General features: G+C 34.0%; 1 protein-coding gene across 1 annotated transcript in view; it reads left to right on the plus strand.

Annotated features, from left to right (window-relative positions):
- Nucleotides 1–16,739, plus strand: part of sli (slit guidance ligand) — a 201,440-nt gene that overhangs the window by 75,704 nt on the left and 108,997 nt on the right. The window contains exon 2 of the mRNA XM_068770014.1: nucleotides 5,804–5,995. Coding sequence (XP_068626115.1) covers nucleotides 5,838–5,995 — 158 coding nt within the window. The 5' untranslated portion in view covers nucleotides 5,804–5,837. The remainder of the gene's footprint in view (nucleotides 1–5,803; nucleotides 5,996–16,739) is intronic.

Raw genomic sequence — 16,739 nt, forward strand, 5'->3', positions numbered from 1 at the left:
ACCAATACCTCACTTTGCGTCGTGGTTACGTTCCAAAAAAACACGACGCAAATTAAAACGCCGCAATGTGAATTAAGATTTTCTATAGCAAACCGTGTAAAGATCGAAAATAAGTTCCAGAGTCACGAAAATACTACTTTTTAAAAAGAAAATTGAACAAAGTAAACATTTAAAAAACAAAAATAATATAACTCTGCCAATAAATAATTTGTAATAATATTTATCTTTTTTGTAACCAGAAACAACACGTTAAAATTTATATAAATTTATAATTCTCCTTTAAAAAAAAACAACACACTACGTAATTGAAACTGAACTCTTAAAATTAGCAAAACGTAGTGAAAATAAAACTGTATTCAAATTGAGTTGATTTTTAGTTAGAAAGGGAATCCCCGAGTTTTGATGGTATGGCGCAATTAGAAACGAAAGTGTTGTCATCTTTTAGAAAAAAAAGAAAATTAAAAAAAAATTCGACTCGAACCCAAAACAACGCAACCTCGAAAATCTAACGACGCACAGTGAAAATTAGTACTAATTAAGCAGCGACGCAACTTCGAAAAAAAACGCAAAACGTATAGACGGAAAGCGAGATATTGGTGTATATATAAATATATATTAAACCTGCTTTTCCAATAACATGTAGTAAAGGCTTTTATAATACATATTATCATTACGTAATTAAATATTTCTGAAACAGTTTTTATACAGGGTGTACCACATATTAAATCCCAATAAAAAGCTATATATTCACTCTTTTAACACTTTCACACCTATTACCAACCAACCTGTGTATATTGCTCTGAAATATGTTACATTAAAATATTATATAATTAAAAACAGGCCATTAACTTCAATACAAAGTCTACAGGGACATATAGTAAAACATAATTAATTTTAATACGTAGCTATATTAATTTTAAAAATGCTTTTTATTGGTATATATATTAGTCATTTATTATTTCTAAAACCATTTATTTTTGTATAGTAAATTACCTATACATTCATCAATTTAAGGCTTTTATATATATAGCCAAACGCCCTTTATAACCAGAGATATAAAACATTTTTTAATATTAAATTTCACTATATTCTTTAACATCGAAGCGGGGCGTGTTAGCAGGAGCCGAATACATGTAAGAAAATTACCAATATTTAGCCACTTCCGCACATGCAGTGGTAGTCGTGCAATAAAATGCACCACCCACCCGCCCGCTGACAAATGCGCATGCGACAAACAATGTGAATTACACAACTACCACCGTTTAATCACTTAAGCTCACACTCAGGCTATATATTGGTCCTTTTCTTACTTAGGATGGACTTCCGCGAGGTAACGCCTGATTCCATTAAATATTTACAATCCATATTAATTTTTTAATGTTATAATCATCCTGTGTATGTCTTGAATTGAGCACAACGAGAGCATCTGTTCGTTCGATGCATTGGCCAATCAAAAGAACGAGAAGCAATTAGTCAATTGACTTTTTATTAAATAAGTACCATTGAATGAAACGCAAATCGATTTCTTCCGCCTAAGTTTCTCATTTTATAGCTGTCATTACGTAACATAGCATTGTTGCACTTGCTGGTAATGTAAACACTTAATTTTGAAATTCAAAATCATCATTAAAAACAGAATTTATATATGTAACTAGCTGATCCCGCAAACGTTGTTTTGCAAAAAAAATTGATATTTTAATTTACAAATAAACAATAAGGGTTGATCGTAGAAGGGTGAAAATTTATGGTTGTATGTATTCTTGTATGCTGTATCATAAAAAAATAAAAACAAAAAATTACGTTAAAAAAAAATTAAGTGTGAACAACCTTTATCACTTAGGGGTATAGAAAATAGATAGTAGCCGATTCTCAGACCTACTGAATACGCATATTAAATTTGGTAAAAATCAGTCAAGCCGTTTCAGAGGAGTTCAAGTTCGAACACCGTGACACGAGAATTTTACATATTAGATATCCATCTACATCAGAGTTCCCCAAACTTTTTTGTGTCGTAGACCCCTTGCCATGTTTTTACGTGTTGGGTAGACCCCTGTAAATTTCTGTAAAATTTCCTGTAAATTTCTAACTGTAGTGAAGTTCAGTGTTAAAAACTTAAAGTAAAAACACATGTTAATTTATACATTTATTAATTGAATTTGAATGAAAACTACTCAAAATGAAATTTTGTATCTGTTATGTAAAATATACGTAACATTAAATGTTTTGAGATAAGATAGTATGATGTAAGTAAATAGGTACTATCAGTGTACGTGTTGAGATCCACTATCGTGGACCCCCATTTTCATTTCATGTACCCCCAAATTTTTTTTCGCTGACGTAGTCCCCTTGCAGGTTGTCATAGACCCCAAAGGGTCGATATAGACCACTTTGGGAATCACTGATCTACATATTTGATCATTAATTCAATCAAGCCGATAGACGCCCACAGCTGGGCATAGCACCCCCCTCCCCTCTCTTCGAGAATCAACCTTGAGTTGGTTTTTCTTTGGGCGGAAATGTCACTACTTCAAATGGCATTTAAAGATTCCACGTGCTTATGGTGGTAAAACACAGCTAGAAAGCTTCCCTCGAGGAATTCTGAGGAGTGACAAGGGTCCTCATGTAGGGATCCAGCTGTGGGCTTATAACGTCTGAAATTTTAAAGATGATCATTCTTCCTTTAAGAAGTTTTTGTTAAATAAGATGCGCTTATCAATGGGAAGTTTTATTATCAGCTGACATATATATACGTATTGACTCTGTGTTTGGCACTAATCGGTGTAACATAACTCCTGAAGATGCCCCGTGGAGGGGTGAAACACGTGTTAAGTAATTTAACGGTGGTAGTTGTGTTCCACATTGTTTGCCGCATACGCATTTATCAGCGGGCTGGCGGGCGGTGCACTTTGTTGCACGACTACCACTGCATGTGCGGAAGTGGCTAAATATTGGTACTTTTCTTACTTATATATACGTCTTGGGCATGATGTTATAAAAAATAAAATAGTATTATTTGAATCATATTTATTAAGATACTATGTTAAAGTAATATTTATGATATATTTCTTAACATATTTTTTTAATATCTGCTCTATATCATTTTTCGATTTTCGGAACATACTGTACAAAAAATGATATGCGCACTCCTAAAAACATATTAACACGTATATTACACGCAAGCACACATATATTACTTTATCCATAGAGGTATATACAATTTAATTGTATGCGAATATATTCGTCTTAGGCGTTTTGTAATTGATATGTTGATGACGTATATACTCGTCATAGCCACTTATGAAGTTAAAGTTCTGAAATGAAAGAAAGTAACATAGGATCTAACCACAAAGTGGACAGACGAGACAAGCTTGTCAACGTCATTTAAAGACGCCGAATATAGACTGTTTCTGGTCTTATTAGAAACATGGAGGAGACTAATGTACCAATAGACGTCATATATATATATATATATATATATGACGTTTGTCCGCCTTGTAAAATGTGTTACACTAGGAAAAAGATTTTACATCTATTTTAAATCAATCTGTATTATCATTATAAAATATGTGGCAATAATTTTTAATTAAATACGGCAACAGGCCAATATATTCTACCAGTAAAGCCTAAAAGGGCAGATATTAAACAATAATTAATTTTAATATGTAGTAAATAGAATAATAAAAACAATTTCTCTTAATATGTCAAAATTATGAATACCTTATATTAATTTATAACAAAATACTTTATCGATTTAATGCTTTTATAGTTATTAAATCACTCTATATATACTAATATATATTTAAAAAAAAAAATATATATATATATATATATATATATCTTCTTCTTCTTCTTGAAGTGCCTCTCCAACTAGTGGAGGTTGGCTATCAGCTTTTCCTGCTCTCTTCCTTATTTTTGGTTCTGCGTAATAGCTCAGCAGCGCTGGCGATTCCGGTCCACTCTCTAATGTTACGAAGCCACGACTTCTTTCTCCTACCAACCTTTCTTTTACCAGCGACCTTTCCCATCATGATAAGTTGAAGGATTGTATCGTTGGTGTCGATATATATATATATATATATATAGAAAGAGATCACTCGCCGAATCCAACTCGTGTGATAATACCTTTACTCCAAATATCGCAATGATTGCAGACTATCTTTGACCAATGTATGTTGCTGGTGATGACAATAGAAGAGCAGAAATGAGGAGATCCGCAAAGAACCAAGAAGAACGATCTAGCTCGAAGAATTGCTCATTTGAGGTGGCAGTAATTGAGGTATATCGACATGGTGAGAATCGCTGGAGGTCTATACTTCGAAGTGGTCGAAATTGCAAATAAAATTATTATTAAATAAATCAATTTAATATACATAAGAGTTGGAAAAGATTTTATTGAAACAGTTCAATAAAAATCCCGATCTGGCATAAATAAATGGTCACCATAAACCGTTCAATCAGTTGGGTGAGTTGAGGTCACCGTCGACCAGCTTCGGCATCAGATTTACGCGTTCAGTACCCCCAGGGTCAATTAATGTTGACACCTCATTGAGGTCCATTCATTGACCGTATTACGTTAGATCATGACGTCATAGAACACATGTATTTATATCATCAAGTATATTCAATGCATTTGATCTGCCACCTGGTAGCCCACTATCCCACGTTTGGGAGGACCTGAATCTAGACCGAATGCCGGTTAGGTAGAAAGATCGAGAAGACAAACATTGCCTCAATAATGGTCGTATACGAAGTGACAACAAAACAAATTTTATGACAAATATTCAGTTAAATGTAAGAACGAATAAATTGTCGAAATTAGAAATAAATATTATGTAAATAAGAGAAAACTGTAGAAAGCACATATTTAATAGTTTAAGTGATAAAAATTGTGATAATAATAAAATAAAAGAGACTTTAAATGAAGTGAATGAAAATGCTATGAAAGGTGACCGAAAAAAAGGAATGGATGTAATGAATAAAACGTAACAAATTACACCAATACCTCGCTTTGCGTCGTTTCGTTTTGCGTTTGTTTCGAAGTTGCGTCGTTGCTTAATTAGTACTAATTTTCACTGCGCGTCGTTAGATTTTCGAGGTTGCGTTGTTTTGGGTTCGAGTCTTTAATTTTTTTGTTGAAATTTCCTTTTGTTCTAAAAGACGGCAACATTCTAATTGCGCCATGCCATGATAACTTTGGGATTCTCTTTCTAACTAAAAATCAACGCAATTTGAATACAGTTTTATTTTGCTAATTTTAAGAGTTCAATTTCAATTACGCAGTGTGTTGTGCTTTTTTTTAAAAAAGAATAATATATTTCAAGATGAATTGCATATATATATCGCAAAGAAGTCACCTTCAGTGGGGGAACTCCATGATGATATCCAGATCTTGATGGAGAAAGAATGTTAACCGGGAATTATATGGATAGCATATATTTACATGTATATAAAGATATTTATTCTACCATCTATCGGTTTCCTGCGACCATCACTAAGCCGTCATCTAGTGTTGAGCACACAGACGGTTCGTGGTGAACATTTCAACCCCAACCACCATTGGTTCCACGAGCAATACACCCGGCCCACTCCCACTAAGGATCGCAGCGAAAGCCCAAAGCATATCTTACTCCATTACTCTCTTGTCTCTCACTCGTATGTCATGACAAAGCTATTTAAAATTTACAAAACAAACGCAATGAAATGAAAAGTCAAATCGTCAAATTTTAATCGGAAATAAATATGTATTTTGGTCGAAGTGGCCACTGATAAGAAGCCGATGTGTAAATAAATTTATTGGTTTCAGATGACCTAGGTTCTGTGGAGATCCAGGCCACCTGATGAGGCTCGGTGCCGTGCTGACGCTGCTGGGGGTTGTCCGGGTTGCCCTGGCCGCCGGCTGCCCCTGGGCTTGTGCCTGCCGCCCCGCTGCCCTGGACTGCGCACACCGGGGCCTCCTCCACGCCCCTCGGCGACTCCCCAGCGATGCCCACCGGCTGTAAGTCAATCTTCTCTCTCTTCATCAGGAAATGGTAGGATAATACGTCCTTCCACAAGGATACCTTGTTAAAGTCATAGGAATATGATGGATGCAGTACAAACCAGTGCTGTTGATAATCTCTTGAAGAAATATGTCCAGCTGTGGGTGTACTACTTTGAATTCTTAAATTATTCACGTTTATACGTACAACACGAGTATGAAACGAGTCGATTTTTTTTGTTGAGTATTTACCCATGTACCTTTCATCATCAGGCGAGTTGGTGGAAGTAGACAAGAAATCATTGATTAATACACTAGTACAGAGTTCCCCAGACTTTTTCGTGTCGTAGACCCCTTGCCATGTTTTTCCGTGTTACTTACCTGATATTAACTTACTGTAAATTTCTAACTGTAGTGAAGTTTAGTGTTAAAAACTTAAAGTAAAAACACATGTTATGTTATGAAAATGTATTGCGACCACAAAGCGAAAACCAACATCCTACAACTTACACAATTTTATAAATATATATAATAATTTTTTTATTTCATAGGTACTTTTATAAATAATGTAAATATTTTGATATTATAAGATAGTATGATGTAAGTAAATAGGAACTATCACAGTATGTGTTGAGATCCACTATCGAACCCCCATTTTCATTTCATGGACCCCCAAATTTTTTCGCTGACGTAGACCCCTTGCAGGTTGTCATAGACCCCTACGGGTCGATATAGACCACTTTGGGAATCACCGCACTAGTGTATTTATTTAACACCGGATTCAGAAATTAAATAACATCACGTGGTTTGTTCAAACCATTTATTTTTAAATTACATAGTGAAGTAAAATTTCAATAGAATTTGTCCACGGAAAACGTATTAACTGGTCGCCCTATTCATAAAAGTATATTAGACAAAAATTCCTATGAACACCCCTGCATTAATATTTCCTGTCATTCAATTATCGACCTTACCACCAAGGCGATAAAGTGTAAATTGCAATTGTAAAACACTCAAGTCCCTTGGGATACATTTTGCCAACGCATTTTCTATTGATGCCTTAACACGACAATGGCCGCCGTAAATTCCAAAAACCATGGTCTCCTATAACCACAGTGCCGCATCTAATATGTCCGAACAGTATACTAAAATCACAAGCTATTTTAAATCCTATCACCTAAGACATAAAGTTCAATTCAATTTGTACCAAAAATGATATTATAAAAACTTGTTAGTTTAATATTTACGATCAACCGTCACGCGATATCGATCTGTATTTTCATAGAAACAAGGGTCTTAATCGCTTATACTGTAACAGGGTTTGCAATTCGATTACTGCATGCTATTATTCTGTTCAATTTTCGACTTTATGTCTAAAGTGGAAGGTTGATAATGGCGTGGAGGAGGTCTTGGTCCACACGGTGGCAATTTTCTTTTAATTTTCCTCTGGGAACGCGTGCTATGCATAGAGTAGGAAGGTACAGAGCCGACACTTATATATATATATATACATATATATATATATATATATATATATATATATATATATATATATATGTATATATAAATCTCGTGTCACAATGTTTATACTCAATGGACTTCTAAACCACTTAACCGATTATAATAAAATTCGCACACCATGTGCAGTTCGATCTAACTTGAGAGATAGGATAGTTTAAATCTCAAATTATAGTCGCAATTTTAATTTATTGCTAATTATTGTCTGTTATTATTTGACAGTCACAATTATCTGTTAACTCCAAATGATTCTAACAGATGTCGACACCTTTCGATTGGGTTGAGTAAGTAATCAATAGATGGCGCTGCTATGGTAAATCTACGAACGTGTCATATAAGCTACATTTTAACAGCATAATTACCACGTGTTGTTGACGCTATAAAATTAATTAAATTTATTTTGTAGTGAACGAAATACCGTATAATTCAATTATTTCCACTTTTTAAATTTTCACAGCAACGCGTGGCCGGGTCAGCTAGTATATATATATAATTTCCATGTCACAATGTTAGTTACCGTACTCCTCCGAAACGGCTCGACCGATTTATAAAATTTTATGCGTATTCAGTATGTCTGAGAATCGGCTACTATCTATTTTCCATACCCCTAAGTGACAAGGGTGGTCCACCCTTAAATTTTTTATTTTAGCTTTTACACAAAATTTTTGGTTTTTATTTTTTTATGATACAGCACACAAAAATACATGCAACCCTAAATTTTCACTCCTCTACGATCATTCCTTTATTTTTATTTGTTAATAAAAAACTTAAAATTTTTTTTTGCTAAGCAGCGGATCAGCTATATATATACGAGTATATATACATTATATATATATACATAATTATTAACAAAATCAATATATTCCTTATTAGAAGGGCAGAATATATAACTCATTGTCAACAAAAGCTTTAAAGTTTTACACCAATTTCCAATCATACTGTATAAAAGTAGTACATAAACTTTTTTTCAGACAGACCAATAATTTCAGTACAAAGTCTACAGGGACTTAAGTATAGTAAACAATATTTAATTTTAATATGTTGTAATACGAATTTCGAAAAAGTTTTTTCTTACTATATCATCATTACATTTTTTCCGAAACCGTTTTTATACAGGGTGTACCATATATTAATTTACAGCAGATGATTTAAATTTTCACTTCTTTATATACATATAGTAGCATTTTTCGCGACTTTGTCCGCGTGGTATTCAATAAAAAAATTATGTAATTTCTTTAGTTTTACGTTTAAGAATTTTTCTAAAATAAAAATATCCTTACTTACTCCTTGTTACATCAGCTATCTACCAGTATAAGTCTTGTCAAAATCAGTCCAGCCATTTCAGAGATTAGCCGGAACAAACAGACGGACAAAAATTTTAAAAATGTAATTTTCGTATATATACCGTATATTTATTTATATGGGTGTAGTAAAAATCGGCTACTTTAATATTACAAATAGACAATTCAACTTTATTTGTATATATATATATATACATTTTATCATTACTCTGTAACGGTGCACGAAATAGGGGTAGTCAGTAGTATTTCGTAATAAAGGGTGTTTCATAAATAAAGATTATTCTATATTGATAGTTTTCACTAGTGGAAAATGCAATACTGTAGAAGACAAATGTGTTATTGCATTTTGTCAAGATACGAAAGGTTTAGTTTACATCAGTGATTACCAAAGTGGTATATGTATATATATATATAATATATATATAAATGTGTGTGGTATATATATATAAATGGCGGCCAAATGTGACTGCGCTTTGGTATTTATGATATAGATATATAGATAAAATATACGTAACATTAAATGAACTATAAATAATGTCAATGTTTTGATATTATAAGATAGTATGATGTAAGTAAATAGGCATTATCAGTGTATGCGTTGAGATCCACTATCGTGGACCCCCATTTTCATTTCATGGACCCCCAAATTTTTTTTTGCTGAAGTAGACCCCTTGCAGGTTGTCATAGACCCCTAGGGGTCGATATAGACCACTTTGTGAATCACTGATCTAAACAAATATATACTATATTTTAATACACCCTGTATCCTCTTTTTGTTAACCACTCTATCTTAATATTCTACTTCTCATTTATTGTATGATCGGAAATGCTTGACGCCAGGGCTGTTAAACTCGCGGCCCGGTATGAATATTTTTGCGGGCATATAAAGATATCCGTTGGGATAATTTATAAAATACTCTCGGCCTATAAAAAAGAGAGAATATATTTTACATACCAGAGCGTAATTAATAATTTAATTTTATATATGTTTATAACAATTTAATAGATGAAAAATTAATATTTAAATTATTTTTCTTTCTACGAACATTTATAGGCATTTCATACATTTAAAATAATTATAATAAATTATAAAATCGGGGAAGTCCGTAGTGTATTCACAAGGCACTGTAAAAAACTATCTTTACTAAAGTTTTGACTGCAAAAAGTCTTTAATTAATTTTTTTTAATAAAACTCCGCAAAACATTATTAGACTACCAATAACTAAATTCAAAACGCATATTAAAAGTAAATTGACGGCAAAGGCTTATTATTCAATAAACGAATATTTAAATGACAAGAATCCTTGGCAGCGATGTCGCCTGATTATTTTGATTTCAATTAGGCTATATCTGATAAATATTAAATTGAATCAGGCGTTACCTTGCGGAAGTCCATCCTAAGTAAGAAAAGGACCAATATTTAGCCACTTCCGCACATGCAGTGGTAGTCGTGCAACAAAGTGCACCGCCCGCCAGCCCGCTGGTAAATGCGCATGCGGCAAACAATGCGAATTACACAACTGCCACCGTTAAACCACTCAACATTTGTTTCACCCCTCCACGGGGCATCTTCAGGAGTTATGTTACAAAGCAAAGTGTATATGTATACATCTGTTTTACTTTATTAAAACATGTGTTGTTGTGAAGTTTCTTCCTGTTTCTTCTCCACAACTATAACACATTGCGAAGCAGAGTAGAGTCAAGAATAAAATAGATTTAAAAGATAAGTTGATGATCAATAAGAGTTCCGTTAAAAGTTCCAATGTTGAATAAACTAATTTGTTTTATCTTGTCTTTGTCTACTTAAAGTTAGCTGTTGAGCTTAATTCTGATGAACATAACTTTAAGCATAAATTATTTGAGCCGCGGTAGTTCAGCGGTGATGAACTGAGACTTGCGTTCGTAGTTTGCGGATTCGATTTCAATAATTTTCATTATTTTCATTATATTCATTATTTATATTATTTTCATTATTTATATTATTTTAATTATTTATATTATTTTTATTATATTCATTATTTATCTAATATATAAAATTCTCGTGTCACGGTGTTCGAACTTGAACTCCTCTGAAACGGCTTGACTGATTTTTACCAAATTTAATATGAGTATTCAGTATGTCTGAGAATCGGCTACTATCTATTTTCTACTATTTACTACTATCTAATTTTTTATTTTTTTAACAAAATTTTTTGTTTTTATTTTTTTATGATACAGCATACAAGAATACATACAACCATAAATTTTCACCCCTCTACGATCAACCCTTATTTTTTATTTGTAAATTAAAATATCAATTTTTTTTTGCAAAACAACGTTTGCGGGATCAGCTAGTACATTATATAATTCACAATTTTCATTAATTATATATGATTGTCACTGCTCACAAACAAGTTCCAAGTGATTTATATTGTAAAAATGTAACATGAAAAATACCGGAGTTACAAGGTCCCGTATTAAATAAATAATTGCACCCTTAGAATAGGACCCTGTGCCAACTACACGCCTCCCTTAGGGTGGAAGAGGGGCAGGGAGTTGAAAATTTAAGGCTTTCTTTCGTTTTCCCTAAGGGAAACAAATTTACATTTCCTAAACCTACTAATGGCACAGATTAAAATTCGACAGAGAGTGCAAAAAAAATTATACTATCCACATGCCCCGGATTTGTTTACATGAATAAACCACGGAAGGAAAAGCTATGTTTTGTTTGTTTATTATTACGATCTATATCCCACAGACATTAAGTGTCTATGTTTTTACATTGACGTTTGATATTTTCGATAAAAAAACATGTTTGTGTTTACTAAGTCTCTTATCTATTTTAACAACGCCCCAACAATGTCAAGTTTGATATTACGTTTCGTGCTATTACTCCACATTTTTTTTTATTGGCCCCCGCTATTGGGGGCCTCTCGTCCCCCCTATCTTTTATGGGACAGGGACTTTACGGGCAAATTTATTTAATTATTCACATCTTTTTTATTTTCTTTCTCTTCATGTATACTTCTTAAGATCTTTCATTCAGTTTTCTTACACATTTCTTCTTTCATTCTCTTTCGCTCTGTGACCTCTCATTCCTCCATACTCCACATTGACATCATCAGGTTGTGTACCAATTGATGAACCATGCAATCGCATCTTGAGTCTCTTGTGACGTGATATTTCTACCAACATGGACATTTATACAGCCTGAATGTGTCTGTTTTTCGACGGATCGAACCGCTTTGCTTTTTAGACCCTTAGCGCTATGAACCTTTATCTATACCGCGTTCAATTTCACCTACCAGATTGCTCCACAAATAAAAATTGACGCTTTTGTATGTTGCAGTGTTTAAAGTCTCTTAATATCATAGAATAGATGGAAGACAAACGCCTATTCCATTACATCTATATAAAAAAATGTAGTCGTTTTAATTTGACTTAAGAAAGCGACATTAGTTTCGGTCGGCTTAATAATATGTATATATATACATATCTAATATATAAAATTCTCGTGTCACGGTGTTCGAACTTGAACTCCTCCTAAAAGGCTTGACCGACTTTTACCAAATTTTACATGCGTATTCAGTAGATCTGAGAAACGGTTACTATCTATTTTTCCATACCCCTAAGTGATAAGGGTGGTCCACCCCTAAATTTTATTTTTAATTTTTTAGACAATTTTTTTGGTTTTTATTTCATTATGATACAGCATACAAAAATACATACAAACCTAAATTTTCACCCCTCTACGATCAACCCTTATCTTACATTTGTTAAATAAAAACTTTAATTTTTTTTTTGCAAAACAACGTTTGCGGGATCAGCTAGTATATGTATATATGTTCCTACGAGCTCTGTGTGTAAGTACTCTGTGAAAATTTGAATACAGAACAGTCGCGTGGAGGTTTTTATTTAATTTGTGCCTTGCGTCAGTGTGAGCACTGATTGCGATGAGGCTTAACACGCGCTTTCACTGCGGACTTGCTTGACAAATATCATCTTAAGCCTGCCTTTCATTATCCAAAATATCTTTAAAAAATGTTTCGGAAAAAAAAAATTTAAAAATCAACATTATTAACGAACATTGCTTTACGATTTTTAGAAACGAAAATAATTGACCTATTTTATTATTTTCCCCTTTTTTTGGTTTCGGTGGGGAAGTTTCAAGATGACCTGCCTCTGGGTGGAGGGCAGGGGTATGTGGGATTCCTACCCACTAAAACCCCCCCGGTGGTCGCCCTTTGCGCTATACGGGGGACCGCGCTATCTTCCAGTCAGGGATCGCCACGCGATCTTCCCTCGCGCCGTGCTATTTTCGATAGCCCGTCCCGGGGTATGCGTGTATACGCTACTCCCGAAACCCTCGAGGTACTATCACGATGGTTCAAGACCACGTCGAACCATCGTCCGCCTCAGAGTCGCTGAAGCTAGTGAGAGTTTAGGGCCCCCACCCTAAACTCCCGCGACTCCAAAGACCCCGTTTATGGTAGGGGAGCACCATTCACCGGAGGGCCGCCGCGTTCCTGCGCTGACGGCGTCGTCTCCGAGCGGGATCTGTCCTCTGCTGATCTCGTTCGGACGCCTCCTTCTGTACCATGAAAGTCTCACAGAAAGAGGCCATACTATTTTCCCCTATTTTAACATTACAAGGCTCAACGCAATACTCTAACAACCAGACAGACACTCAACAGTTGCTTTAAATGAAATTTAACAATGTGTACATTATAATATCAAACAAATAAATGAGTCGACTAACCAAGTTCCATACATTTCGATCAAATATAAACCATTCAATGCTATAATAAGATATATTTAATAATATACTTTTAATTTTATATTTAAAACAAAGTAAATGAAGGTTTGAGATATATTGGAACTTTATTATATATTCGTACACTCATATCAGCGAAGGTTTTGTTAAGACATAACCTATTTTTATTTCTTATATTTATCATATTTATTTCTATACGTACCGAGAAGCGAAGATCAAAGTGGTAATTTATTTTATAATATATCTTAACTATGTATTATTCTATGAATTAATCGGATATTTAAAAAATATATCAGCTAAGATATTTACATTTATTAAAATGGAAGTGAAATAGGTATGGTCGCTAACATCTGGATCACGTTTGTTACTTCGTGTTACACCCTGTATATACGTGATATTAAATTTGACAAAGCTATAATTAATTTGAAAATACATACATATGTAAGAAAAAGACCAATATTTAGCCACTTCCGCACATGCAGTGGTAGTCGTGCAACAAAGTGCACCGCCCGCCAGCCCGCTGATAAATGCGCATGCGACAAACAATGCGAATCACAGAACTACCATCTTTAAATCACTCAACACGTGTTTCACGGAGCATCTTCAGGAGTTATGTTACACCGATTAATGCCAAACACAGAGACTGTGTTTGACACTGCATGTGCGGAAGTGGCTAAATATTGGTCCTTTTCTTACTTTGAAATTAATGTCATTGTTAATTTTCTGTAGTATAAAACCACTGCAATTACAAGAGTAGAATTTAGACTCTCGTTCTAATGGATTTTAATCATACAAACTTCTTAAAGCCTTTTCTAAACATTTCATATGTCACAGCTATATTGACGACGTTTCCTGCCTTTGTATATATATAAGATAAGTAAGGCGACATCTAGTGTGAAGATTTAGCAAAAAAATCAGTGAGATTTCGATACAAAACAATAACAGTGAACTACTTTTTAAAATATATTTAATTCATTTATTTTTCGCACAATTAGTATTACAAATGGAATCCACTTTTCATTTCACGGAATTCTGAGTTCTCATGCCGCCCTACCATGCCACCCCGCCTTCGCGGCGTATTTATATCAATTAGTTTCCGCTTTCCTCGAGGACCCTAGCCTTTTGCGGTTAGGGTGACCATGAAATTGGTGAGACAAGTCTTCGATAATTATTTTAAATTCAGATTAGAAATATCTTTATTTAAGTAGACATATACATGCGCTTTTGAATCTTCGATTATTTTTAACATTACAAGCAGCAAGCTGCCGCTAGTGCTGTTCTAACAGACGGACAGACACTCAAAAGTTGCTGTTTTAAATGAAATTAAACAATTTTTACGTGTGTACAAGATAAACCTGACGGTTTAAATGAGATATACTGATAATTTTTAAATTTAAAACTAATAATATAAGATATAACAGCGCCTATATTCGCCAACAAACTGTCTGTTGATTTTGAAGATTTTGTATGTATTTTTTGGACAGAAAATTTTTCAAAAAATAAATGATAAAGTTAATAAAAACTTTTTTAGTATCAAGGACAAATGGTTTGGCTTTCGGACAGACGCTGTATGCAAGCAGCTTCCAGACTGTTCTAATAGAAATCTATGATACGTAGGATTTTTTTGGACTTTACATAATTTTAATTATGGGATATTTTATTTAAAAAAGAATAATGTAACATGGTCACCCTAACATAAGTAGTCTATTATGATATAGAACTATATAATAGTAAAGTATTGTACAATAAAGATCAAAAATAAAAATTAAGAATTGTTACAATATTCTATAGGGAAGACGAAGGAAGTCGGGCGATGTATGAAAGGTAACAATGTATGTAGAATGCAAGAGAATAAAGACAACAGAGGAATGAATGAAATATCTTCAGAATGGGAAACAACAAAATAATACTGTAAATACAGTAATACCCCGCTTTACGCGACCCCGTTATACGCGGTTTCACTATAACGCGAATTGAAAATTTCGCGCTCAAATGCCTCGAATTACGCGAAAGAGTGCGTATAAATATAATGTAGTCATCAACTTCTCTATGGCGTCTTGACCATCTGTCGAACAATTAAAAACAGTGTTGGGTGTTATGAACGTATTTTACAAGAACGTAAACAAAACGTTGCCCAAAAGACAATAGATGTATTACCGTAAAAAACAAAGAGTATGTATTGCATAAAGTGTTCCTAGAATTAAAGTGATTGATTAAAATGATTTGTATTTTTTTGTAATAATTTTTGACTATGTTTAATTTTTTTTGGAACGTATCCCTTGTGTAAAGCGGGGTATTACTGTAATATCCCTACTTACACACGCCAGGAGAACGTGAGATGTCACCCAAAAATAGGATGGCTTCTACGAGGTATGGCCTATTTTAATAAAACAAATAGACAATCCAATTTTATTTATTTATGTATATAGAACGTTAGTAAAATTTGTTAAAAATATCCTTAATATTTATATAACAATGTTTTTCTCATCGTTATTTCAGCTACAGGATGTCCTATATTTCCTAAATGACCTTTTGCATGCAGATCCGTGGTCAACCCGTCGACCGCTCCTCAAACACAGAGCCACTAATTAGAAGATGCCCCGTGGAGTGATGAAACACGTGTTGAGTGATTTAACGGTGGTAGTTGTGTAATTCGCATTGTTTGCCGCATACGCATTTATCAGCGGGCTGGCGGGCGGTGCACTTTGTTGCACGACTACCACTGCATGTGCGGAAGTGGCTAAATATTGGTCCTTTTCTTATCTATTCTAGTAACATAAGTCTTCACCGGACACTTTGCTATGTGACCTGCCCAATGGAACTTCAACTGGCTAAATCATGGGCTCTCTTCTCTTATCTCTTTTGATCTGCTAGACATCTTCTGCTAAGCAATTTGTCAAATATATCACGGTTGGTAGGCGGGTTTGAGATCGCAGTCTGGTTTGGTACTCAGAGGACGCTGCTGATCATCCTCTGGAAACTTCTTTGTGAATTTTTAATCCTAAATAATTAATGCACGATGTGTGAACTATATAAGATAATAGGAATCAAGGAATTTGAACTTGTAACCTCATAATGGCAGATCAACATCACACCTTATTAATGAAAATTAGGTACATTTCTCACCGCATCATTACGCCGGCTATTAATTACGGTGTCGGCAGTACTCCATTAAAAAGTCGTCGGCGTC

Source organism: Battus philenor, unplaced genomic scaffold (assembly GCF_028537555.1).
Source record: "Battus philenor isolate CCGP_79_NKW_IND1 unplaced genomic scaffold, ilBatPhil1.0.hap1 SCAF_29, whole genome shotgun sequence".
NCBI lineage: Eukaryota > Metazoa > Arthropoda > Insecta > Lepidoptera > Papilionidae > Battus > Battus philenor.